The sequence below is a fragment of the Bipolaris oryzae genome (genome assembly GCF_000523455.1).
Source record: "Bipolaris oryzae ATCC 44560 unplaced genomic scaffold scaffold_30, whole genome shotgun sequence".
NCBI lineage: Eukaryota > Fungi > Ascomycota > Dothideomycetes > Pleosporales > Pleosporaceae > Bipolaris > Bipolaris oryzae.
In genome coordinates, this window is record NW_006911306.1 from 22,204 (window position 1) to 46,626 (window position 24,423).

At 51.4% G+C, this 24,423-nt stretch overlaps 8 protein-coding genes across 8 annotated transcripts; 5 read left to right on the top strand and 3 right to left on the bottom strand.

Annotated features, from left to right (window-relative positions):
* Positions 1–1,688: 1,688 nt before the first annotated feature.
* Positions 1,689–3,083, top strand: COCMIDRAFT_24325 (uncharacterized protein; the record flags this gene model as incomplete). Its single annotated transcript, XM_007687469.1, has 1 exon — positions 1,689–3,083. One exon carries the CDS (start codon positions 1,689–1,691, stop codon positions 3,081–3,083), a length of 1,395 nt encoding a protein of 464 aa, XP_007685659.1.
* A 258-nt stretch (positions 3,084–3,341) lies between these two features.
* On the bottom strand, positions 3,342–4,712 carry COCMIDRAFT_89086 (uncharacterized protein; the record flags this gene model as incomplete). Its single annotated transcript, XM_007687500.1, has 2 exons — positions 3,342–4,323; positions 4,375–4,712. 2 exons carry the CDS (start codon positions 4,710–4,712, stop codon positions 3,342–3,344), a joined length of 1,320 nt encoding a protein of 439 aa, XP_007685690.1.
* A 1,410-nt stretch (positions 4,713–6,122) lies between these two features.
* Positions 6,123–7,829, top strand: COCMIDRAFT_58713 (uncharacterized protein; the record flags this gene model as incomplete). Its single annotated transcript, XM_007687501.1, has 2 exons — positions 6,123–6,571; positions 6,632–7,829. Coding segments are annotated over 2 exons (1,647 nt in total), but the record flags the coding sequence as incomplete, so codon positions are not given.
* A 2,306-nt stretch (positions 7,830–10,135) lies between these two features.
* Positions 10,136–11,908, top strand: COCMIDRAFT_3247 (uncharacterized protein; the record flags this gene model as incomplete). Its single annotated transcript, XM_007687455.1, has 3 exons — positions 10,136–10,448; positions 10,503–10,673; positions 10,725–11,908. 3 exons carry the CDS (start codon positions 10,136–10,138, stop codon positions 11,906–11,908), a joined length of 1,668 nt encoding a protein of 555 aa, XP_007685645.1.
* A 1,228-nt stretch (positions 11,909–13,136) lies between these two features.
* COCMIDRAFT_89171 (uncharacterized protein) lies at positions 13,137–13,289 on the bottom strand (the record flags this gene model as incomplete). Its single annotated transcript, XM_007687502.1, has 1 exon — positions 13,137–13,289. A coding segment is annotated over one exon (153 nt), but the record flags the coding sequence as incomplete, so codon positions are not given.
* A 706-nt stretch (positions 13,290–13,995) lies between these two features.
* Positions 13,996–14,567, bottom strand: COCMIDRAFT_24328 (uncharacterized protein; the record flags this gene model as incomplete). The annotated part of the gene is made up of 2 exons (XM_007687470.1): positions 13,996–14,400; positions 14,448–14,567. 2 exons carry the CDS (start codon positions 14,565–14,567, stop codon positions 13,996–13,998), a joined length of 525 nt encoding a protein of 174 aa, XP_007685660.1.
* A 241-nt stretch (positions 14,568–14,808) lies between these two features.
* On the top strand, positions 14,809–17,310 carry COCMIDRAFT_34680 (uncharacterized protein; the record flags this gene model as incomplete). Its single annotated transcript, XM_007687478.1, has 7 exons — positions 14,809–14,927; positions 14,987–15,098; positions 15,152–15,262; positions 15,318–15,413; positions 15,473–15,583; positions 15,634–15,787; positions 15,836–17,310. 7 exons carry the CDS (start codon positions 14,809–14,811, stop codon positions 17,308–17,310), a joined length of 2,178 nt encoding a protein of 725 aa, XP_007685668.1.
* An 815-nt stretch (positions 17,311–18,125) lies between these two features.
* On the top strand, positions 18,126–20,368 carry COCMIDRAFT_34681 (uncharacterized protein; the record flags this gene model as incomplete). Its single annotated transcript, XM_007687479.1, has 2 exons — positions 18,126–18,175; positions 18,313–20,368. 2 exons carry the CDS (start codon positions 18,126–18,128, stop codon positions 20,366–20,368), a joined length of 2,106 nt encoding a protein of 701 aa, XP_007685669.1.
* Positions 20,369–24,423: the final 4,055 nt, after the last annotated feature.

Consider the following 24,423-nt stretch of genomic DNA (forward strand, 5'->3'; position numbering starts at 1 on the left):
GGGGGGGGGGGGTTTGGCGCGAGGCTACGCGTGTCCGTGGCGTTGGGTTAGTTCGACTCTCTCCCGCCGCCCGCCACTACGCGATACGAGGGCGATTTAGGGGCCGGCGAATACGAGACGTATGATTAACGGCGTTGGTTCTGCTCCGGGGTTCCGCGATTTTTTTTATCGATAGCAGGAGGACGTGTTACCCTGTTTTCTGGATGTGGATAACTTAAGGATGACGCGTCGATATCGCTTATTCTTCTTTTCTTCTCAGAGTCTCTCTTTCCCTCAACCCCCTCTTTTCTTCTTCTTCTTCTCCTTCTCACTTGTCTATTCCCTTCTTTTTGTGGCTTGCTTGCTCTTTGGCTTGGCGGACGTCTTGGTATGCGGGAAGTCCGCGTTGTGGCGGTGACTATGCATGTCGCCAAAGCTGCGTGGCTTGAGGAGGGTTTAATTTGCTTTTTTTTCTCTTTCTGCTTCACCTCCTGTCTATCTGGGTTTCTCCTTTATGCGCATGCAACGATTTTCCTGGGGTTGAATTGCGGGAAATAGACAGTGTGGTGGACACTGGGGGCGGAGATTGCAAATGAAATCCTCTTGAACATAGTCTTGGGGCAATAAGGTGTATTCTGAGGACTCCTTGGCGGATTGGATTCCAATACTTGCTACCCCTGTTTATCGGGACTTGGCCTACTGGGGCTGCCATGTTGCACTACCCTTTCGCCAATCTAAAGCTTATTTTCTCGCTTCAGTGCACGCTGCGAGTGCTGTGGCTAGTGCTCGTGGAGACGACCATCGTCTGTGGGCTGACCTCGTATTCTCGAGGACTGAGTGGGTCGCCGTTACACCAGTAATGTGTATGATCGTTGCTGAATAATACGAGATAATACTAGTAGCATCTACTATTTTGAGCATCGTATTGTAGTTCTCAAGAAAATTGGGATTATGGCTGATGCATCCTGTTCTTACAGCTTAATCAGAATGTGTCAGTCGGTATGGATATGCTCATTTGTGTCCAATTTGTCCGTTCTACGAGGAGATGAACACTTCCAACCAGGGACCTCGAATGATGGTGTGGATGTTTACCTTAAACAAGATGATGAAAAGGTCATTCGGTGATGACCAAAAGGCCTAAATTGTAGTTTTGTGTCCACCCCAATCTGCAATTCTGGGTCGCGAGAGGGCTTTCTGGAACATACCAAAAGGTTGCTAACCCTGATCCAGATTCCAGATGGAGTGATGAGGTATTGCAGCTATTTGATAATACAATTCACTCACCTATTATATAGGATGAAAACAGCATCATCGTCCAGTGAAAGCCGATTCACTACATCGTCAAACCAACCCAAACCTGCATCATAAGCAGAACCTTTGCACCGCAGGCCCAATGAATATGAGTGGTTTAACCCTTTCACCACTTACAAAAACCCATGAGGTCATGTTTGTGCCAATGTATGGAAGTGATTTGGTTTCCCACAAAGGGAATTGGATGAGCCAGTCTTACGAGCTTCATCTCGGAAGTGTTTGCCCAACCACGGATGGTGAAGCAAGACCCCACGCTCACTTGATTCGAATTTGTGCAAAGTGAAATTTCCAGCAGCGCGCACCTACTATTTTCATCAGCGCTCTCAACTTCTTCTGCCCAGCTCTGCAACTTCATCGACTTGCACCAGTTCAACACACAGCTCATACGATCACACAAGATGCCTGGCCGCTATGTGCACCCAGACTGGAGTCTATCTATCATGCCAGTAGCGGCGGTGCCACTCGCAATAACCATCGCATATGGCATTTACATCCTCGCCTACCCGCCCGCCACCTCCCTCGCCCGTAAACAATCCATGTTATACCTCCTCGTACCGGCGTTCTTCACATTCCGATATTGCGATTACATCTCGCCCGACTCGAACCACGTCGATACACTTGCCCGAGCATGTATCATCTGGTTCGCACACATGAGCTACGAAGTATGCATCTTGGAATTCAAGCCCGACGTGCGTCCTGGCCCAAATGAAATGAAGGAGCGCATCAAACAAGCATACAAGGTCTTCTTTGACCGGAGCCATGTCCAGATTGTCGAGCAGCAGCAACAGCATCTACAGGAGCATCAAAAGGAATACAACAGTCTGTCAAGAGCAGTGTACAGCATCAACGTCGAGGAAAAGCAGAGTCTCATTGCTTCAGAAAAGAAGACGGACGATGCACTCAATACCTCAGAGCAAAAGTCGCAACAACACACCCCACAAGCCCGCTACCAACACGGCTACTCCCGCTGGCAATTCGTCCTCTACCACACCCTCAAAACCCTCCGCCTCTACGCCCAGGCATGCGCGTGGGAATACTACGACTACCACGTCTCCCCCTTCCGCAAAGACCCAGACGCCTACGCCAACAAATCCCAAATCCCCTTCTTCAGCCGCCTCCCCTCCTCGCTGCACTGGCGAGAAGTCTACTGGCGCACCGAGGAAGCTTTCTCCTGGAACGTGCCGACAAAGTGGATGTACGAGAGCTACCACAGCGTCTTCGCCATAATCCACGTTGCTCTGGGCATCGACGGCCCAGAGGAATGGGGTCTGGGGCTCTTTGGTAACCTGTCTGCTGCGTGGTCGGTGCGACGGTACTGGAGGCACTACTGGCACAACTTCATCTACCATTCCTTTAGCGGCCATGTCAAGTGCGTGACGAGGGGCTGGCTCGGTATGCCGCGCAACATGTTCACGCGCTTAGTCGAGAATACGCTTGTCTTCTTCCTTTCCGGGCTTATGCACTCGGCGGTGCGGTGGCAGGTTGCTCCCTGGTCCGATATCTGGGCCATTACCTTCATGTACACGAGTCAGATGGTTCCGCTAGTTATCGAGGGCGGTGTGGTGTGTTGCTGGAGGAAGGTGAGGAAGAGCTTGGGATACGGTCCTGATGCCAAGTGGGTTAATTATGCAGAGTATGCCATAGGATATTTTTGGGCGTTTGCGTGGCAGTTTTACAGTGTCTCGACGTACTGGTTGGTGAGGGATAAGTGGACCGAGGAGAAGATGGCGAGGACTTATCAGAAGGAGATGGAAAGCTGGGGTCTCAATGAGACGGAGGTGACGAGGGATTGAGCGCGTAGTCCCTGCTTTCGGTATGCGTTGGAGGAGACTGGGGACGAGCGATGAGCATCGGATGCTTTGTGCTGTGCATTTCGTAATACCATGTTGATGTTTTGTGAACAAAATGTAACTATAGGTATAAAAAAAAGGTAGTAACGAGCTAAAACTCAATATCAAATCAAAGACGATCTCTTTTCGTTCACAGCTGTTAACATTATATTCTTATTGGTATCACAAAGCTACAAATAATCTACTTTACATCATTATAAATCAGTACCTAGTCAACTCAGGGCTGCTCTTGGAGGCCGGGAAACTCCACTTTGTCTCGACAAACACCTTTTGCATGCCATCCTCCTTCTTCTCAAATTTGTAGTAGACCTTGTCGAGATCCTCAAGACGCACACGGTGAGTGACCATCTTGGATGGGTCGATGCGCTTTTCCTGGATCATCTGGAGCAGGGACTCCCAGTACATGTGGACCGGGGCTTGGCCGTTGCCAATGAGGCGGATGCCGCGTTCCATGAGCGAACCGATGTTGAAGTGGTTGGTGTAACCGACGTAGACACCTGTGATACCGCAGCGGCCCATGTTGCGTGTGCTGGAGATCATCTCGTTGACGATTTCGCTGGTGTCGGTCTCGAGGCCGAGCATCATCTCAAAGTAGTGTGCCCAGCCCTTTGCGTACTCTCCGGCAGCGCACTCGATGCTGACATCAGGACCGCGGTTGTTGCACATTTCCTTGAGCTTGCTTGTTACTGACTCTCCCTTAGGCAGAGCAGAGAAGTCAAGAGTATCGATGTGGGGGTATTTGTTCTTAATGAAGTCGAGACGCCAGTTGGAGTCGATCATGATGACTCTGGATGCGCCGTTGAGTAAGGAAAAGTCTGCAGCCATTTGTCCAATTGGTCCGGCTCCCCATATGGCAACAACGTCGCCTTTCTTGACGCCAGTGTCGACAACGGCGTGCCATGAAGTGCACAGCACATCGGAGAGGTATAGACCCTGCTCATCTGGAACATCATCGGGAAGTGGCAGCAGGTTCACGTCACCGTATGGAACACGGGTGTACTCTGCCTGGCCACCAGCAAATCCTCCAGTGAAGTGGGAGTATCCAAACATGCCAGCAGTCCGGCCGCCGTACATTGTGTTCTCAATAGTGTTGGAGTTTGTCTTCTCACATTGGGAAGACAGCTTCTGCTTGCAGTAGTAGCAATCACCGCAGGCGATCTGGAAGGACGCAACAACGCGTTGGCTACACCATGTTAGCAATGTATTCGCATACAATGGAACAGATCAAACGTACCCCTTCTTGAATTTGGTAACTTCGGAACCGCACTCATCGACAACACCACAGAACTCATGACCGAGAATGTCGCCCTTCTGCATCTCTACAACGGAGCCGTGAAGCAAGTGAAGATCTGAGCCACAGACGGTGGATCCAGTAACCTTGATAATGACATCGCGAGGCTCAATGACCTTTGGCTTTGGGGTTTCAACTATGCGGACGTCGTTCTTGCCGAACCATGCCAATGCCTTCATCTTTTCCGAGTTGTCTCCCCAGGCCTCATTGTTTCCAGGGTTGGTGACATCTTGGGTAGTGATGGCGTTGTCTGAGTGGCCTACAGCCTTCTCCGCCTGCATGGCGGCTTGGGACAACATCTTGGGCGATTGTTGCAAAGTATTACCGATGAATGAAATACGAAGATGTCAAGCGAAATAATTGGAGAAGTTCAATAGAGTATGGAGAATTAGGAAATCCAAGAGCAGTACGAGCAGAAAGTCTACCTTTTCAACTGCGTCTGAAGTCAGATCGATGACATATTGGTGAAAATGTGACGTTTAATCTGCAGCCCTGCTACAGCTACCACGAACCAGCGGTTAATTCTCCCCCCTTGTACATGCGCTTGTATGGGCTAGCCTAACGTCATGACATGCTGTGGAGGGGCAGATGTCCGCTATGCGAGGTGAATATGGGGTTGCCATGTGCAGCGGCACATGTGTGTGTTGGTGGTGAACATTTTAGGCACGCGTCATGGCGATGTCATGGCGGGGCACCACGCGTTTTGGTGATCGCCGTTGGAGCTAGACAGGCAACGATGGCCGACCAGACCAAGCTTTTTCAAATCGGCATCTTCGGCGCGTGTGTATGAATCGAGCGTGTTGTAATTCTGATGTGGTTGGCAGCGATAAACTAACTGAGGAGTTGTGGGCTGAGAGTAGCGCGAAAGCAACGGGGTCGAGGCGTCCAGATCGACGTGAAGCTATGATGGAAAAGAACACGGCACCAGAAAGGACTTATATCCTTGGGATTGAGGACCATGATGGAGGATTGCGCGAGCTTCCATGTGTCGAGCATCTGGGCAATATGCACGTAACGCAGACGCGGGTACCCGGAAGGGAAACTGGGCAATGTCTAATGCAGGTACAAAGGCGTGTCTTCGGCGTATTTTGCGCAATAGGAAAAACAATCACGATGCCTCTGAAGAAACATTGAAAGCAACCATGCATATGCTTTGGTGCAAAGACTACATCTGAGCGTGTGGTACATGAGATCGACAGGCAAGCTCAGCACAGCCAATACGAGTCAGACTACCCCATCAGCTGAAGTCGAGTATGCAGCCATGAGAAAGCGTGCGCCACACGACAGGGAGAGGCTACAGCACTTCTACGTAGTCAAAGACGCTGCGGATACAGCCTTTAGCATATATTAGGCTACAGCGTGAGAAAGCAATGTCCCTTTCTGCGGAACAAAGGCCATCGTCTATATTGAAGCACACATTAATGCTCGGGTAATCTGTTGATGGTACAATGAATGTTCATCGTTAGCAACTATGACCCCTCCACATGTTGCGCAACATGGCGCGCTGTAGCCTAGCTACTACATTGGCACAGCCCTCATGCAGCCTTCGCACAGCCTTGACACAGCCTTTTCATGAATGAGCACATGATCTTAATCTAGACTTCGATCTCACGTCTGATGCCTCTTTTGTGCCTCTTGTTGCATTTACATTGTTGGAAAGCAATACCATCCCATTGTATACATGCCTCAAAATAGTCATGGATCCATTCACAGCGGTCGGTCTGGCTGGAAACATTGTCCAGTTCGTCGACTTCGCCTGTAAACTATTCTCCGAAGCACGTGAGCTCAAAACATCGGTAACGGGGCAGTCAACCGCTCAGCTGGAGCTGGAAACTACCTGTAACTACCTCAACACATTCACCAGACAGCTGTCTACTTCGCATTTCGACTCGAACCCTCGAAACCTCACCTCTGGCGAGAAGGCCATTGTGGATCTTGCTACATCTTGCAAGTCTACAGCGGACGAACTATTAGCTTTGTTGCAGAAGTTACAGGTGAAGCAAAATGCCAATCACCGGTCATACCAGAGCTTTCTCCAAGCGGCACGGGGCGTGTGGAAGAAGAGCAAGATTGAAGAATTGCAGAGAAATCTGGACAGCCACCGTCGAGATCTGACCCTAGGTCTCGCATATAGTTTGGGGTGAGTCGACCTTGTATTTCTTCAATCGACGTAAGAAGTCTAGCTGATAGTATCATCCAGAGATCGACAATCGACAATAAACATCCAGCTTCGGGCCTTAAGAGAGGCCAACATGCGTATGGAACTCAATCAAACACAGATGCTAGACCGGCTTTCGAAAGAAACAAGCGATATAGCCGTGGACGCAACGCAAGCTCAAGCTTCATTGGCGCGAGAAGGATCAGCCATCAAGGCCGAAGACCTAAAAGCCATCGGAGACGCCCTTACAAGTTTGGTCGCCGAAGGCCGATACCTGACCAAGTCCCAAAAGGTCTTATCCAGCTTATACTTCAAATCCATGAAGACACGCCATTCCAACGTTGCCTCAGCACATGCGCAAACATTCGACTGGGTCTTCCGACCGCCGTCGCAAAAGTCCCGGCATTCCCGTCCCCCAGTCCACTTTCTTGACTGGCTCACACACAAGAATGGCATATTCTGGGTGTCGGGTAAGCCGGGGTCGGGGAAATCGACGCTGATGAAGCACATTTGCGGGCACCGGCGGACGCGTCAGACGCTCAAGTTGTGGGCGAAGGGCGAGCGCTGCATTACTGCCAAGTACTTTTTCTGGAGTGCTGGGAGCACCATGCAGAAATCGCTTAAAGGATTGTTACAGTCGCTGCTGTTCGATATATTCAAGCAGTGTCCAGAAGTCATCTCAGTTGCTTGTCCCGAGAATGGGACATCGTGGGAAGCCCAGATGAAGGAGGATGAGTCTTGGGACTTTTCCGATCTGTCGAATATGGTGCGACGGATTACTCACTGCAAAGAGATGGCTGCTAAGTTTTGCTTCTTTATCGATGGACTGGATGAGTATGATGGTCGGCACTTTGATGTCATCAAAGTACTGGATAATTTGGCGAAGTCGCCAAATATCAAAATCTGCGTCTCGAGTCGGCCTTGGAATATCTTTGAAGATGCTTACGGTCATGATGTAACGAGAAAGCTATATCTGCAGGATCTTACTCGCCAGGATATCAAAGTCTATGTCAAACACCGCTTTGATGAGTACTTTGCGCAATTACTTCCCACCTCTCAGGATAAACGCTTCAAGGAGCTGCTAGAAGAGATTACGAATAAAGCACAGGGAGTATTTCTCTGGGTACTGCTCGTTGTCAACTCACTGCTGGAGGGACTTACCAACGGCGATTCGATAGCGCTTCTCTTCTCACGACTGCGGCGACTGCCCACCGACTTGGAAGCCTTCTTCGGACACATGCTAAACTCGATCGACGGCATCTATCACGAGCACATGGCACGCAGTTTCCAGATTGCGCTTGCAGCCTCAACACCACTGACTCTGATGGCGTACAGCTTTCTAGACGAGGAGATGGAGAACGGCGAGTCGGCACTGGAAAGGCCAGTGAAGCCAATGGACAACTACGAGTTGAGTGCGCGCCATCAGCAGATGCGGAGACGGCTCAACGGGCAGACAAAGGGACTTCTGGAAGCGCGACAAGATCCTGCAGGTACGGATTACTTTGGCTATCGCGTCGACTTTTTGCATCGAACAGTGCACGACTTTCTTCGGACGAACGAGATGCAAAGGCTATTGGCTGGGAAGACCAAAGCTGGTTTCAATCCCGAGTTATCTATACTCCGTGGCTACCTGGTCTTGCTGAAAGCCATGCCTCTGTCACAACGACGCGTAACAGATCAATCGGGCCCTGTACAGCAACTGCTGGAGGAAGCATTTTTCTACGCCAGAGAAATAGAAATACGGACAAAGTCGACAAACCGTGATCTGATCAATGAATTCGGGGCGGTGATTGATGCCATCTCGAAAGAAGCAGGGCAAGACTTTGTCTGGTATCGAGATAGCGCCGTTGGCGACTATGACGGCGTCGGCGACAACGTACGCAAAGCAGCGTGCAGTTCGTTTTTCGAATACACAATCCAGAAGGGTCTGCAGATATACGTGGGGCAGAAAATGTATGCAAGACCCGGCATCAGGCTGCCCGGCGGTCGCCCCATGTTGGATTGTGCGTTGCGAATATGTCCCTCCAAGTTCAGCGGGGAGATTGAGCTCTTGGACATGGTGCGCTATCTTCTTGAATCAGGTGCAGATCCCAACGAGATGTACGGCGACTGTTCAATATGCGGCCGTTTCTTGCTTCAGATTTCGCATTTGCCTTCTGGTCGACGTCCCGCACAGGACGTCTCGAGCGTGCTGCATCGGCACCGCCTCATTGAGCTCCTGCTCCATCACGGCGCTGATGTAAACGTAACATACAACGACCAGCCTTTGCTTGCCGATTACATCATGCTTGTTGGGGATCATCGGCCTTCGGAAGAAGTGGAGCAAATCCTTCTCCAAACGGTTGACCTGTTCATCAGCTATGGTCCTGACCTCTGCGCAAAGTCAAACAAACAGCCTTCGGTCATGGGCCAGTTATTTAGGTATTGCATGGGGTATGAGGGCATCACTATTCCAGACTTCCGGCGCCGAATGTGGCGGCATATCATGCCTCTTGATGGAGAGGATAAAGAGAATTTGGACAAGTATGAGAATTTTGTGGCGCAAGTCCGGTTCTTGGAGAGCAAATGGCAAGAGAGGCAAAAGTTGCGAGGTGAGAAGACGTCGAACAATCAGACATCGATGGCCAAGACATCGTACAAATGGGTGGGCTGGATGCTATCGTGGGTATGGATAGGCGTTTAAGGGTGTAGTGTGGGTAGCGAGACGTGCCTATGGGACCTGAGGACTTGCATCGGAACACGCTAGCCAGTTATCAATGAGGAAAGCTTATTGGCACACCTGACAAGAGGGCATAGGGCATACAGCATGCATATTGTACCGTGTACGACACTGTAGGATATCGAACCTCAGAGCAAACACTGTTGATAGGCACAGTCCAATAGTTACGCCATGTCGTCTTCTTCCTCAACCCGCTGCACCAGGCAACGGAATCAATGAAAAAGAAATGCCACAGTGGCAGACCAGCAAAAATTGCCCCGCTGAAGCCCCCGAAGGAGATTCATGACAACACCACACCCCGCTGTGCAATGGAGGCGACGTTGTCAGACCACTGAATACTTGAGCTCAGTGCGTCGCAAGAAGGTAAGTATGAGGAATCGAGAAGGGGACGGGGGACGGCGAGTTTATATACCCGCTGGCAACACGCTAGTGGAAGGGTCACGTGCTCGCTTAGCCCAGGCTGCCGTGCCCAAAGCGCGAGACCCGTGCGCACCGCCGCTGGTCAGGGCTTTGGGCAGTTTTCTGTCACGACGATTTTTCTCTCTGCACTGCATGCCGCCATTCGTCTCTGTAGAGATGGGCGTGCCTGTGACAAAGGTTAGTACTGTCTCCTCTCTTCTTCTGCACCCATGTGCCTTGTACTCTGGCTAGTTATCCAGCCAATACAGCCCCCTTCACATGATGATCCAAAACAACCTTAGAACCGTTGCGAATGACGCCTTTCGGGGCGGTTGACTTCACCATACCCTTTACTGAACCCTCTCAACCATTACCGTTTTCTCCTGGCGAATCAGTGCGCATTGTGGCTAACAATACCATAAGGAAACATGAGCAAGCCAGCCTTCAGCTTCCTGCGTCCCTACCTCCATGGAGCTAGTCGGTCTCTCAAGCCGCACCAGGCTCAAGCCTACATCGCGCTTCAGAGACGGTTCGTGCAGAACATAGCCGCCGACACATACATCGGTCCGCACGATGTCGAGAAGCAGAAGCGACTCGACCAATTGGCAAAAGTAAAGCCATTGGGTGACTATCATCCAAGACTGGTCTACTCGGCCCATGTCCAGAACCTGTCGGTACGCGACTTTAATGCAAAGTACCATGACATATCAGAAACCACAAGTGATGTCGTGTCCGTGCTCGGTAGGATATGCCACCACCCGTGAGTAGAAAACATTCCCGTTCTGACAGCGTCAGGAAGGGTGCGCTCAGTGCGGCTGCTTAGCTCCAAGTTGATGTTTCTTGATATCGAGCGCGACACACAGCGACTCCAGGTCATGGTGGAATTGAAAAAGCTCACCCCGCAAGATGGTCTTGACGAAAGCTTCAAGAGCTTCAAAAAAGTTGCTAGAATCGGCGATTGGATTTGTACGTGATGTTGCCCGCCTTCTGCCTGGGATGCATGCTAAGTTTTGGCAGCAATCACTGGCAATCCAACCAAGACCTCAACCGGGCAGCTTTCCGTCCTCGCCCTCCAAGTGCCCCAGGTCCTTGCCCCTTGCCTCCATCACTTGCCTGAAAAGATTGAAGATGCCGAGACGCTTGCGCGACGGCCGCACATCCATGCCCTTACCAGCGACGAGCCAGGTGATATTCTCCGCCTGCGAGCACTCATATATGACTACGTCCGTACCTACTTCATTGAGAGCGGCTTCATGGAGGTCGAGACACCCATATTTGACGTCAATGCTGGAGGTGCCATTGCCCGTCCCTTTGAAACTGTAGCCAACGAGCTCTCCAACATACCAATCCGCCTGCGGATAGCGCCGGAGCTGAATCTAAAGCGCCTCATCATCGGAGGGCAAGACAAGATTTTCGAGATCGGGCGCGTCTTCAGGAACGAGGGCGTGGACAATACGCATAACCCCGAATTCTCCACATGCGAATTCTACGAGGTTGGCGCTACATTGCCCATTGTCATTGCCCGGACGGAGCAGTTGATCCACGGTCTACACACCGCAATCGAATCACTGCGCTCAACATATTTCCCCACACTGACATCCCCGGAAAGCGTAGAGTTTTCACAGCCCTTTGCACAACTCCCTTTTATCCCTACAATTGAAGAAGCCAGCGGCCGCAAGCTGCCCGACCTCTCATCACCCGACGCTGCCAACAAAGTGTTACAGCTCTACAAAGACCTCGGCCTTGACATCCCACTAAACCCAACATTACCGCGTCTACTCGACGGTCTAGCCGAAGCGTACATTGAGCCACTATGCCAGAACCCCACGTTCATCACACAGCACCCAGAAGCTCTTTCACCACTCTCCAAATCCTATGTAGATGAAGCGACGGGCCAACGCGTTGCTTCCCGCGTAGAGCTCTTCATACACGGCCGCGAATACGTCAACGCCTACGAAGAAGAAAACTCGCCCTTTGAGCAGCGCCGAAAGTTTATGCAGCAGCTGGACTTCCAGGCCGAGGGACACGGAGCCATCGACGAGAGCTATCTTGAAGCACTTGAGTGGGGTATGCCGCCGACAGGGGGTTGGGGCTGTGGACTAGATAGGCTGGTCATGCTGTTTGCGAATAAGAAGCGCATTGCCGATGTGTTGCCGTTTGGGACGTTGAGGAATGTGGTTAGTATTTCAAAGATGAAGTGAGTGTTGCGGTAGAAAAGAAGAAGGGGAAGGGGGAATAGATGCGATGACGTAATGAATGGTTCAAAGACTCAAATTGAGATGAAATTGTGTGGTGATGAGTGTTGAGACTTGCTGGGGTTGAACTTGATGGCTGTAAATGTGAGATTGAGCCGCTTTCTTTCCTTTTTTCATGACTGCAACGGGTCAGGTCCAGCTTAGTGTTCAAAGGTACGTTTCCAATGTTTTGTGGTGGTAATTAGCACTGTGCATTGTAACTGGACGGAAATAAGACGGGACTTCAACCGCCAATCCTTAACAACCGTCTCTTTCCTTCCAAAAAAAAAACATGGCGCTTGCATGTACACTACACGGCGTCTACTTACACACGTACATTCCGCGCATAATGCACCCAAAAGTCCATTCTATTCTATTTTCCCCCGAGGCAGACTTTGCTCCACGATGGAAGATTAATGTTTGGGTTTGTGAGACAACAAGCATGTTTTGTGTCAAACTAGTGTAGAGTACATGTGTCGGTGAAGCTTTATGGTAGGGCTGACTGGACACAGCAGAAGAGGGACAAACTTGTTTCGCTTGGCTTTTGCAGTGACTCGTGGGTTAAGAGGAAAAGACAGCATTTCCAAGAGACTAAGAAGTAGTCTTCCTGGGAGGATTATCGCTGTAGATTGGGTGTCATGTGTGAAGCGGTGGGCGTGGCCGGTAGATTTTTAGTGTGGCGTGTTGGGTTGCGGTTGGGTGATTGGAGTTGGGCTGTTGGACTTTTGTCCAATCGGTTTGGGTGGTTGGGTAAGGACCTGGGATTAGTACGGTGTGTAAGTACGTGAAAAATGTGGTTGACTGTGCCTTGAAGAGCATGGTCTGTTGGTAGTTGGTGGTAGGGCACGGCATTTTGTTGGGCAGTTGGACAGTTGATTGGGTGCTAGCAGGCCTTGTTGAAGGCTCTGGTATACTCATGTCGTGGATGGGATGCCTTGGCTGCTGATCAGAACAATGGGCTCTGGCGTGGCGGTCACCAGAAGGGATCGCCGTCAGGCCATCGTCTATCGCGTCTTTTGATGCATGGAGCGGTCTAAACTTGGATATATCCGGTACGGGTTGGTGGTTGATGTGGATGTAGGCGCGAATGTGCCATAGAGACAATGGCGATAAGCGCCGGATAGTGGGAGGGCGGGGCTGGCTCGGTTGGACGAGTGGTAGACTATTCCAGAGTAAGTACTCAGAGTCAGCGTCGTCAACAAGCAAGTGGGGCATCAGACGCATCCACGGCGGTCGCGCCTCGTGCCCTATGCATGGGCCATTGGTGCCTTTGACGTCGCCGGCAATGGCACAGTTGGGCGGAATTGGGTTTGTCAATGGTGGTGAGAGACGAGTCAATGTGGGCAGTAGCATCTGTCTCGTGTTCATCATCTGGGGAGGCTGAAGCTGCTGGTCGAGTAGAAAAAATCAACTCCACGGCGCCTACTGACAGGCATTGTGCGCGGCTAATGTCAAACGCGGGAGCGGCGCAGGTCGCATCATCAACAAGGGCTACTGCATCGTACGCGTGTGCGAATGCAGAGAGAAAAAAAAACTTAAAAAGCTAGCCAACAAGGGCGCCTCGTCTCGGAGAGGAATACGGTACACAAGGGCGTGGTGGTGATCCTGGTAGGCTAGGAAAAGGAAAAAAAAAGTTGGAAATGTCATGATAAAGTTGACTTGAGCAATCTGATTGGCTAGTACTCGGGCATCCGAGCACATGGTAGCGGGAGAAAGCCGAACGTGTGCGTGTGTAAAAGGTGGAGATGGAGATGAGCTAGTAGCGGGAGTGTGTGAGGGATGGCAATGGATGCTCGGTATCAACATGGCAGCGAGAAGAGGCTCTGGCCATGCAATGGGCTTGCGGGCGGCTGCGAGTGAGGAGGGCAATCACAAGCGGGCGAGATGGATTTGCTGCAAGGCGGCCACGTCGATGTCGATGGGGCCGGGACTGGAGACTGAGCACACAGGGCCAGACGGGGGAGACGCTGCTGTGCCGCATCCTCACAGCAGTCTCCATGCACATGATGGAGCGTTTTGAGAGAGGATGCATTAGCGTCTTACCCAGACCAGTCCTAGCTGTCTGCAGCAACGTTCGCCGATATGGGGATGCTGATGGTGGTGGTGGTAGTGGTGGTGGGGGTAATCATGATGATGGCGATGATGATGGCGACGGAAAGGATTGCTACACGATGGAAGAGTAAGCCGACTTGTCCCACAAGCCCAGAACTGCAACAAGCCGCAGGCGTTCGCCCGCCAGGCCGGTGAGCCGGATCGACTGTATGGGATCCAGCGTCGTGTTTCCTGGCACTGGCACTCAGGAAGAGGGCGCAGCCTGTCGGCGGGCGCTTAAAGCTGCAGTTGATCCCTGGAGCCCAGCCCCCCACCGCCGACGGCCATTCGTCTGATGTGCCAGGTGGTGGTGAACGGCCAGCTGTAAGCGGGCCATGGGCCGCTGTCGAGGGCGTTCGCCTGCCTAGCTAATAACTCCTTCAGCTTGACGCCTGCCTCGATAGACTGAGCTCACCGTCTCCACCGAGGCAGAGTTGCTCTGTGTGTTGAAACCACCACTGCTACCACTTCCCCTCCCACTCCCACTTCCACCTCCACCTCCACCCTCCTCCGCCGCCGCCGCTCCCCAGCACATTGAGCCTCTCCCGGCAGCTGGTCTGCTTTGATAAGCCTCGTTCCGTCTCTCTTTTTACCAAGACGCCCAACGTCTTCCGCGCCGCGCATTGCCTTTTGATTCCTGACTCGCTGCTCAGCCTTGCCCTTGGTCAACCCACCACTGCCTAGCACCTCTGACTGCGGCGCTGACCCGGCGCAGCTCTGGCGCTCTCTCCCCATTGTGTCCCCCCCCCCTTAGAACAAAGAGCGCCGCCTGAGGCATGGCAACCGCGACGCAGCTCATGCCGTCACCAAGTGGCCTTAAGTCCATGTCGGCCTTTAGCCCCTACACGGACTCGCCCAGCTCGCCGGGCACTTTTGCCCACGTCTTTTCAAATAGGTGCCCTCCCCCCCACTCGGAGACCAATGCGACCGTCCCACTAACATGGACTCTCCAAGATCTTCAGGAAATGCCTCCGAACACCTCCAGCCACCACCCAGCCCGTATCCGGCAACCGTAGACCCTTCCCCCGTCGACAGCAACGGCACTAGCCACACTGACCACACCGAGGTACGCGACGTGACGGATGCAAGTGAGACGACGCGGGGCTAACCCCACCACAGATTGAGGACGATGCGCAGGAAAACACGCCTAGCGAGGACGGCATGAGCGACATACGGTCCCCGGTTACTGACGACATTGTGAGCCCAGCGAGCCAAGACGGTCACACAAAGGCATGTCACGCCCACCTTGAGAAACATGCGCTTCACCCTCTAATACGTCCAGCAGCCCCAAACCCACAAGCTCAACACCACGGTCAGCCGCGCTGATTCCGACGATGCGCCGCCATCTGTCATCCATGCCCCGGACAGCTTCAAGCAATTCGTAAGGCCCCTCTTTGTTGTCTAGCTGCTGTTGCACAACATGGCTGACGTGTGGACCAGAGCCGGGTGGGCACTTCTGGCGCCTCGTCCAGCGCAAACATGTCGGATAACACCGTCGTCGTATCGCCGTCGACACCAGAAGCAAACATGCTGCCCGAAATGGACGACAAGGTTAGCTCACCGCTTGTCTTGGTGCGCTCGGGGTCACTAACAGCACACAGGACTCGTCATCATCCTCTGCATTCACCGCCCCAATTGACACCGCAGTCTCGAATTCCGTTGCTCCAGATCGTAGCACGCCGCGTGCACAAACCCGACAAGATTTCGAAGAGGACTTTAGACGACGCAGTGCTCGTAAAAGCTTGAACCTTGCTGGTACGTGTGCGCAGATCCATTGTATTGGACCCTAACTTACATTCATAGACATTGCAGAGTACGAAGACAACATCGCCACTGATTCTTCTTCAAGCTCTGTCATTGATCAAGACGATAGCCAGTCTTCACAATCACAGGATGGCGAGTTGGCTTCAATTGGCACCCAGACCATGGGAGAGGCAATCATTGGAATTCACGAGACAGAGAAAGAAGTAGCCGGTCTTCGAAGTGCTCTGGACGAATGCTGGATACTGTGCAACTCACTAGCAAAGTTGAGTCAACGTCATCGAACGCGAATGTTCCATTACTCTGGCGGAAGCGCTGATTCGCAGGAGCATGCTTGGAGGACTTGTTGGCGATTATGCCAGAAACTCTATGAGAGCCGAGAAGAGAACCCCACAGCGCAGATTCAGCCCACCTTGGAACTTTGCCGTGACTTTTGTCAAGCACTGTTTGACGTGCGCCAACGCGGCGATGAGGCGGCGGACTCGGTTCTGCGAGTCAGCTTTGAGCTCAACAACCATCTCTACAATGCTCACGACCGCACATTGCCCGAGACTTTCCGTGAACGTACGCTCGACTTTTACTTGACCCTCTGCCATCGCCTTATGAAACAACGAACTTCGCTTCCTGAGGAGACGGATTCGCTCTTGCATGCTTGTTGGTCGCTCGCAGAAATGCTGTTTAGCCTCCGTCAAAACAGCCGGGACGGTAAACCCCCTGATGAGGAGTTGCTTGGGTCGGCCATTCAGGCCTGCTGGGAGTTGTGTGACTTGTTCCGTGAGGGATGGACACAAGTCCGACCTGATCGCAGCACCCCACGGCCGTCTCAGCACAGCTTTTCAGTGGGGCGCAGTTCTATGTCACATCGATCCCAGAGCGCATACTCCGAACGGTCTGCGAGGTCTTCGAGCATCAATGAATCATATCACTCGGCCATGCAAACCAGGAGAGTAACCCCAATGCAGCCAGAGACTCCGACTACCATTTTCGACGATCGTGAAGAGTTTTCTCCCTCAGACGAGCCCAACGTTCCAAACATTCTTGTTCTCGGCCCAGAGGCCGGTCTGACGCGAACCCACGATCGCTGGTCTTCGTCTTCTTCTAATCTCTCAACATACTCTGACGCTTCGGTACACACATCCTCTACTGCCACTGCCGGTCGAGAAGACCCTGCTCTGATACGCTTGAAAGGGCTCATTGTTAAGGCGGCCATCAACACTGGCTATAACCGCCAAACACCACTCCCAGACTTCGTTCGCGCACTACCGTCAAACAGCTTCGGGAACGAACCATGGCAAACTGAATTGTTCGACAACTATCGGAAGCTTGTTCTCAAAGACTCAGCTCTACGCAGCATTCACACGCAACCACTTCGCCGACTGACAGCACTTGAGATTGGACGATCTGTGCAATGGCTAGGCAAAAACGAATCTTTCAAGTGGCTCACAGAGCTATATCGATTCGTCTTCGGAGCCCATCCCGAGGACAGCAGTCAACGAAATCTCATCATCAACGCTTAACAAGGGACCACTTTGCGTCACTTATGCCCTTTATGTTTTTCTATTTTCTTCGATCATAGGCGCTATTTGGACGGGCTGCCTTATTCGATTTTTCGCCATATACCCTCAACGCTCTTTCCTGCATGCGCATCTATCGGTCCCAGCATGCTGTCATGATGCTGTAGATTACGGGTTCGCATCTTCTCTTCTGTGTATACCTTGACAAGCAGCTGTCTTTGTTCTTGTCCTTCAGGCTTTCCTCTAGGTATATGACATTTATGCTATAGTTATAATCAATACGAAACTCTTGTTTCATTGTATGCATTGCCTCTAGTTGACGTCCATGTGTGCATCATGTGGCGCAATTGATAGCTTCTCAGCCTTGCCAGGTATCATCTGACAACTGCCCAGAAGACGAGTTATTGAAATATCAATATGACTAGTACTGCCTCAGAAATATGCATCCCGCAAGGCTATGACGATCTCCAACGATATGGTATTAAAATGGATCTCATGGATCTCTGCATCGTGTATTCCGAATGAAAGGGGGGGGGGGTCGCTCACGGGCTGCGCCTTCCTCCAGTTAGAGCTCACCGGTCCCCAACACCCCGCCAACCCCCAACTGCGCCTTTGCCAACACCCATACAGGAGGCAGTGTTGCCTAGATGCCAACAAAGCATGGCGTGAACTTATTTGCTACATATATGTGGCATTAGAGGATTGATATTCTGCGTTGAGCCTTGACTTCGACTTATTCTGTTAAAAGGTGTGCATAGCACAGAACCATTCTTCTACAAGGGTCAATTCCCAAAACCCGTATGCCGAAAGAAAACACCATGGAAGTCTCGATCACTAATCCACCATTACTCGGGCAATATTTACACGAGTAATTGCTCCGATTTATTTCTGTTTTCAAACGAACACTCGTCACAGACCCCGCCCATCCCCCCTTCACCCGTAACTAAGCGACCCTCACATGAAGCATTTCCATAGTACTATATTTCAACTGACAGTCTCTGCAAGGGCAAATTTTCAATACTCTGATAGTATAAGGGATCAACATATACGTTTACTCGATCTTAAATTCGGTCATGACGACGAAATTATCTCTCTTGGTATCGAAACGTACGAGGTCAATGACCATCCGCCATACACTGCACTCTCTTACACATGGGGAGATGCAAAAGACACAGCATCTCTCCTGTGTAACGGAAAAACTATCGCGGCCACCCGAAATCTTTACGAGGCTCTATGGCAATTTCGAGAAAATCGCAAAAGATTAGCCAGACTCAAACCCTATACTAGATCCCACAGCCAGACCCTTCTCTTCTGGATCGATGCCATTTGTATCAACCAGGAAAATAATAGAGAAAAGAGCTTTCAAGTGGGCTTGATGAGAGAAATTTATGAATGGGCTGACCATGTCTTTGTATGGTTAGGACCAGCAGATAAGAGCAGTGAGGTAGCCATCCGCTGCATTAACACCGTTGGATCAAAGGCAGAATCTTGTGGTTTCGAGGATGCCCCCGAACTAGGCCTAAAAATATGGCATGAAATCGAATTTGTGTCTGGTGGATATCAGCGAGTGGTATCTGCCAACCCATGGTACGGTAAAGCAATGAAAAGCCTGTTCGATTCCATTAGTGGCAGGAGCAGTCAGAGTAACCTGCTACCCATTACCGACTTGAGAAACTTCTTTACCAGACCGTGGTGGACAAGGATATGGGTTTTGCAAGAAGCTGCTCTCTCCAGGGATACGCATTTCATTTGTGGAGCCGAACGACTGTCAAGGACGCGTTGCAACGCTTTCATACACATGTATGCGGCATTTTGGAAAGCCAATGCCACTGCCTTCCAGAGAGAGCAAGCACACTTTACACAATATCGCCTCGATATTATGAGGCTTTTATTTCACCACCCTCCCACCCTCATGCTAACCATGCCAAAGATACACCGCCATAACGCATTTCAACTCGTAGCCCTTCTCCGCGCGACGTGTGTCGGCAGCATAAATCTTAAACAACACGGCCCTCATAACCTCCAAGCAACAAGACCAGAGGACAAGATCTTCGCCTTGCTAGGCCTGGCTGCAGATCGAGACGAGTTGAAACGTTTTGGCGTCGTCCCAAACTATGATATTCCATACGAACAAACCTACACTACTACCATGGTAGCGCTACTCCGACAGGGCCATATATCCCTCCTCTCAATGTGTCAACCCTCGCAGTCCCCCAACCTTCCCTCCTGGGTCCCAGATTGGTCTCGCTCAATAACCGACATGTTGCAAGACGTGCGCAACGACCACATGACTCTGTACCCCGAATTCAGCGCCTCAGGTCCTCCTCCCACAAACACCAAAAACTCAATCAAAATAATCAAAGAAGCTGGAATCATAAAACACATCTCCCTCCACTCCATTCTCTTCGACGAAATCCACCAAATCGGCCACTTCCCCACCCGCACCACCACCACCGACGTTCCCTTCCAGGAAACCTACACCTGGCCATCCCAATGGCTCCTCGAAATCCTCCGCCTTACCTACTGCCCTACCGCTACTACTACTGCCACCCCTAATAAACCCCGCTACAAACGCTTCCATGACCGCCTATCCGCCGCAACACGCACCGCAACAGGCGACGTCGCACGCAACACCCAAGGCGAATTCGAGCGCGCAGGACCCACGCACCTCAGCGACGCAATCATCCTCTTACACCACGGCCTCCAGTTTCTCCGCCCCGGCCGATGCAAAGTCGAAGCGCGCCGCTTCTTGAGTGCCCAGAAAACGCTAACCATGACGCTTGCAGATAGAGTTAGGCATGAAATCCCGCTGGCGTTCCAGATCACGGGACGCAGCTTGGGGCGGGTCCCGTTTGTCACGCGAAGGGGCCATTTAGGGTTGGGTTCGGATGAGGTGAGGGTCAGGGATGCGATTGCGGTTGTTGAGGGGGCTCAGGTGCCGTTTGTGCTGAGGGCCGTGGGGGGAGGGAGGTATAGTCTGGTTGGGGAGGCGTATGTGGATGGGGTTATGGATGGGGAGGTTGTGGCGAGTGAGGGGTTTGGCTATGTGACGTTGGTATGAGTAAAGCTATCTATTGATATATGGGTGGAAAGGAAGAATATATTTACTAGTTTTGCGTGTAAACCATTTTCATAGGGGCTTGGAAATAAATCGATATGGCTTTCATGTCCCCTTTTGTTTGCACGCAGAGCTGGTTTATTTTTTTTCTTACTACCTACCCAGATGAATGCAAGTATGCAGAAAGGGTATTTTTCTAATCTTGATGTTTGATACGACAAGGTAATCATCATCTAGTTGATATCACAAGTAATGCGAAAAATCGTCCTGCTTAGCATGACATCGCAAAAGAAACGCTGTGAACGAATATACATATCTTTAAATTATGCTGCTATAAGCTAACAACAACCTAGCGTGTCTTGTAGGTTCGGCCTTCATTGTGACATGTACTTAGTTGCAAGTAAGAGCCCCTTGTCCGTAAACAAATTCTCTTTCTCCCTCTTCGTACATAAGTTCTGGAGACCTTTCAGGCATATGGAAATTTACTTTCAGTACCCATAGATCTTTAGAAGCGAAATCGTCGAACATCCATCACACCTTCTCCGGGTCGTTAATTCCGCCATTGGTAATGATGTAGGTAGCTTCCTTCTCAGGCATGTCTAGAAAGGGGTATTAGTGGTAAAGGCTTACCGTGCTGGAGTCGACATACCAGGAGAGTCTTGAATCTTTGCGACGCGCTCCTCGCCTCGCCCCTTCCGAAGCAAAATCCTCGTAGCAGAAGCGTGGGCAAGAATGTGGCCCCCAACCGGCTTACGACCGTCGGCGCTGGCAAATAAAGCACTTGCTCCAGGGTCGCTTTGGACTTGGTTGGTCATGAGTACTGCGACATTGAACTCTGCAGATCATCAGCTGAATGTTGAGCAACATGGAAATCATGACAAACCTTCGGCGACATGCGTCAGTTTTGAAAGGAACTGATTCAGTTTCTGCTGTCGCTCATTGAGCTCACCCCGTCCAGTGTAGTCGACGCGAAAGAGGGCCATGATGCTGTCGATGATCAGAAGCCGGTACTCATTGCTGACAAAGAACTCTGCGACTTTGTTCAAGAGTTCCATCTGGTGCTCAGAATTAACAGCGCGAGCATATGTGATGTTGTCTTGCGCTGTGAAGTATCAGTACAAATGTCGACAAGGAGGCAGGATTACAGACCAGTCTCGGGATCTACACCAAAACGTTCTGCGATTTGAGCTATTCTTTCTGGCCGAAAGGTGCCCTCGGTATCTGGATCACAGTCAGAAGAGATAATGATCACACGAGGGCAACGCACCGATATATGCCACCTTTCCCTCAGCACCACCCATATCCTTTGGCAGCTGTGCAATGACAGACATGGTGTGTGAAAGTTGCGTCTTTCCGCAGCGAAACTCGCCAAACACCTCGCTGATGCTCATGGTCTGAAAGCCACTGCAAGATGTTAACGGACGTCATGAGAGAATATGAGCAGATGCATTCACCCTCCGAGAATCGCGTCGAGCGCTTTGCTACCGGTAGAAATCTTGATGACGCGCTTTCGCTGTTGTCCAAGCTCATGGGCAGTTTGGAAGCCTCCACCTCCAGGCTGCATATGTTTTTAGTAAAGCAAGCTCACTCACTACTGCTTCGGCGCAACTGACCTGGCACTTGGCAATAGCATCCTTGACTTTATCGACTTTGATCTCACTGAAGCCTTTGATTTTGAGCAAGTTACGACGGGTAGCTGAGTGCACTGAAGCGATCGTGTAGTAGCCGTTGGATTTTAGCTTGGAGATGTCGACAGCGCCGATGCCGTGGGCTTGGATTGCATCGATGTCTACGATGAAGCTGTCATCGTTGTGCTCGTCATCACTAGCCACTGAATCTGCCACCATGCTAGCAATTTGAGTAGTGGTGCAATGCTGAATGAAGGGAATTATGAAGCAAGCAAGTATACAGATGTTAAGTGAAGAGATAGGGCGAAGGGAAAGGTGGAAGATGGTGGTAGAGAGATGGAGAGAGAAAAGCAAAGACCGTGAAGACCAATGCAGAAGTACCCATGCGTATTGGGAAGGAGCGAGCACCATAGGAAGGAACGAGCCACCTGCTCGGCTCTGTATGGGGTGAAAGCGAGAGAGGGAAGGTACGTCGGGAGGACTGGCTAGCGTGGAGGGATCACAATGGTAGTATCTATGATTGTAATGGATAGAGAAAAGGATGCTATTGGCACATGATATGCAAGCATTGCGGTTGATGACGAGGCGAGATTAAGTGCAAGTAATCAGCTTACATTTTCTTGCTTGTAGGATACAGTAAACAAACATACAGATCTCGAGTGCTTCAAGAATTTCTGTTATTACACATGTCAGCCATGTCACTGGCAAAAACAACATGTATGCATGATAGACATAAATAAATCTACCATGACCAAAAAGCCGAGAAGAAAAGGGATGCAAGATGGAAAATCACGGGGCACATGTGCTAACCCCAGCTCCTGACAAAAAACCACAGTCTCCTTCACTCTTCCCTCCTCCATAACCACCTCGATCCCTTTGCATCAAACTGTCTGCACCCAAACCACCACAGCCGCCTTCAAGCTCCATAGGAAGCCACTACCATACTATCCAAGCGCATGCGCACACTACATTAGCCGATGCAAGCACATCCATAGAGGGTAGAGAGCAACCATCCAAATCGCCAAGCCGTCGTCTGTTTCGAAATCATGGTAGAATGGTTGAAGGGATAATGTTTGTGGGTATCAGTGTAAGAATTGTGAAGAACTTTTTTTAAACCGTTGATGACTCGTGAATGCGTGAGATTTGCCGAAAAGATGCTGAGATAGGCTAGGAAACGATTGTCAAGAGATGTCGAACTAAATGAAAGATATGGAACTGCATGCTGTAAATGCTAATTCTTTCGCTACAATTTTACTCGTGGCGAAGCTTGAGCTGGTGGGGCTCATGAGCCGTCTAAGCGACAGCAGTCGTAGGAGCAACGGCCGCAGGAACAGGAGCAGCGGCGGGAGCAGCAGCAGAGTCGCCGTTGACTTCAGCCTGGGTGCAGTCCCGAGAGATGTGGCCGGTTTCGCCGCAGCGGTAGCAGGTCTTGCCGGCAGTGTTGAGCGGGCCGCCGTTAGGAGCGGTGCAGTCACGGGAAATGTGTCCTGTGGAAAGTCAATGACGCTACACCGTATTGAGTCAGCCATACTGACCAAGCTTGCCACAGGCGTAGCACTTCATGGCCTGAGCCTGGCAATCACGGGCGAAGTGGTTAGGTCCGCCACACTTGTAGCAAGTAGCAGGGCGAGCGCCGCCAGCGAAGCCGCCCCTGAAGCCTCCGTAACCGCCACGGGGAGCGCCAGCACCGCGACCCATTCCTGGGTTGGGGCAGTTGCGGGCAAGGTGACCAGCGATACCACAGCTGTAGCAGCGTCCGCTGGTACCAGCTCCGCTCAACCGCAGAGTTGGGCAGTCAGCCTGAACGTGTCCGAGGCCTTGGCAGTGGTAGCACTGCTTAGCTGTTGCTTCGTCAGCATTCTAATTCGTCGTGGCCTCAGTCTGTCAGGCTTTTGCGAATGGGCGAAGATAGTAACCACGGTACGGCGTGGGACAAGTAGCGCAAGTGGTAGATTCTGAATGACGTACTCTCGGTAGTGCGGGGGTGTGGGCATCCGTTGGACTCGTGTCCTGGCTGCTTGCCTATGGAGGGATTAGCGGATTGTCTTGTGTGCGCGTGGGCATGGATTCAGACGTACAGTTGTAGCAGAGCCTCTCGGATGAAGAGCACACCTCTGCGTGTTCATGTCAGTCGCGCTGCTGAATGCATATCTCGTCACCATCCCCATGGTCTCGCGACACAAGCGCCACTATTGCAGGCATCGCATCGACACATATACCTCGCAATTGTGTCACTGCGACGAGCGCCACAAGTCAGTGACTCGGATGTTGCTTACCGGCATAGTGACCGACGTTTCCGCACTTGAAGCACGCACGACGAGATAGAGACGACATGTTTGCTTGTTTCTTCGTTGATGTAAATCTGCGCCAGGCGTGAGCATACAGTGGGTGGTTGTGCGAAGAGGGAGAAGGTAGTGGATCGTGGGACGC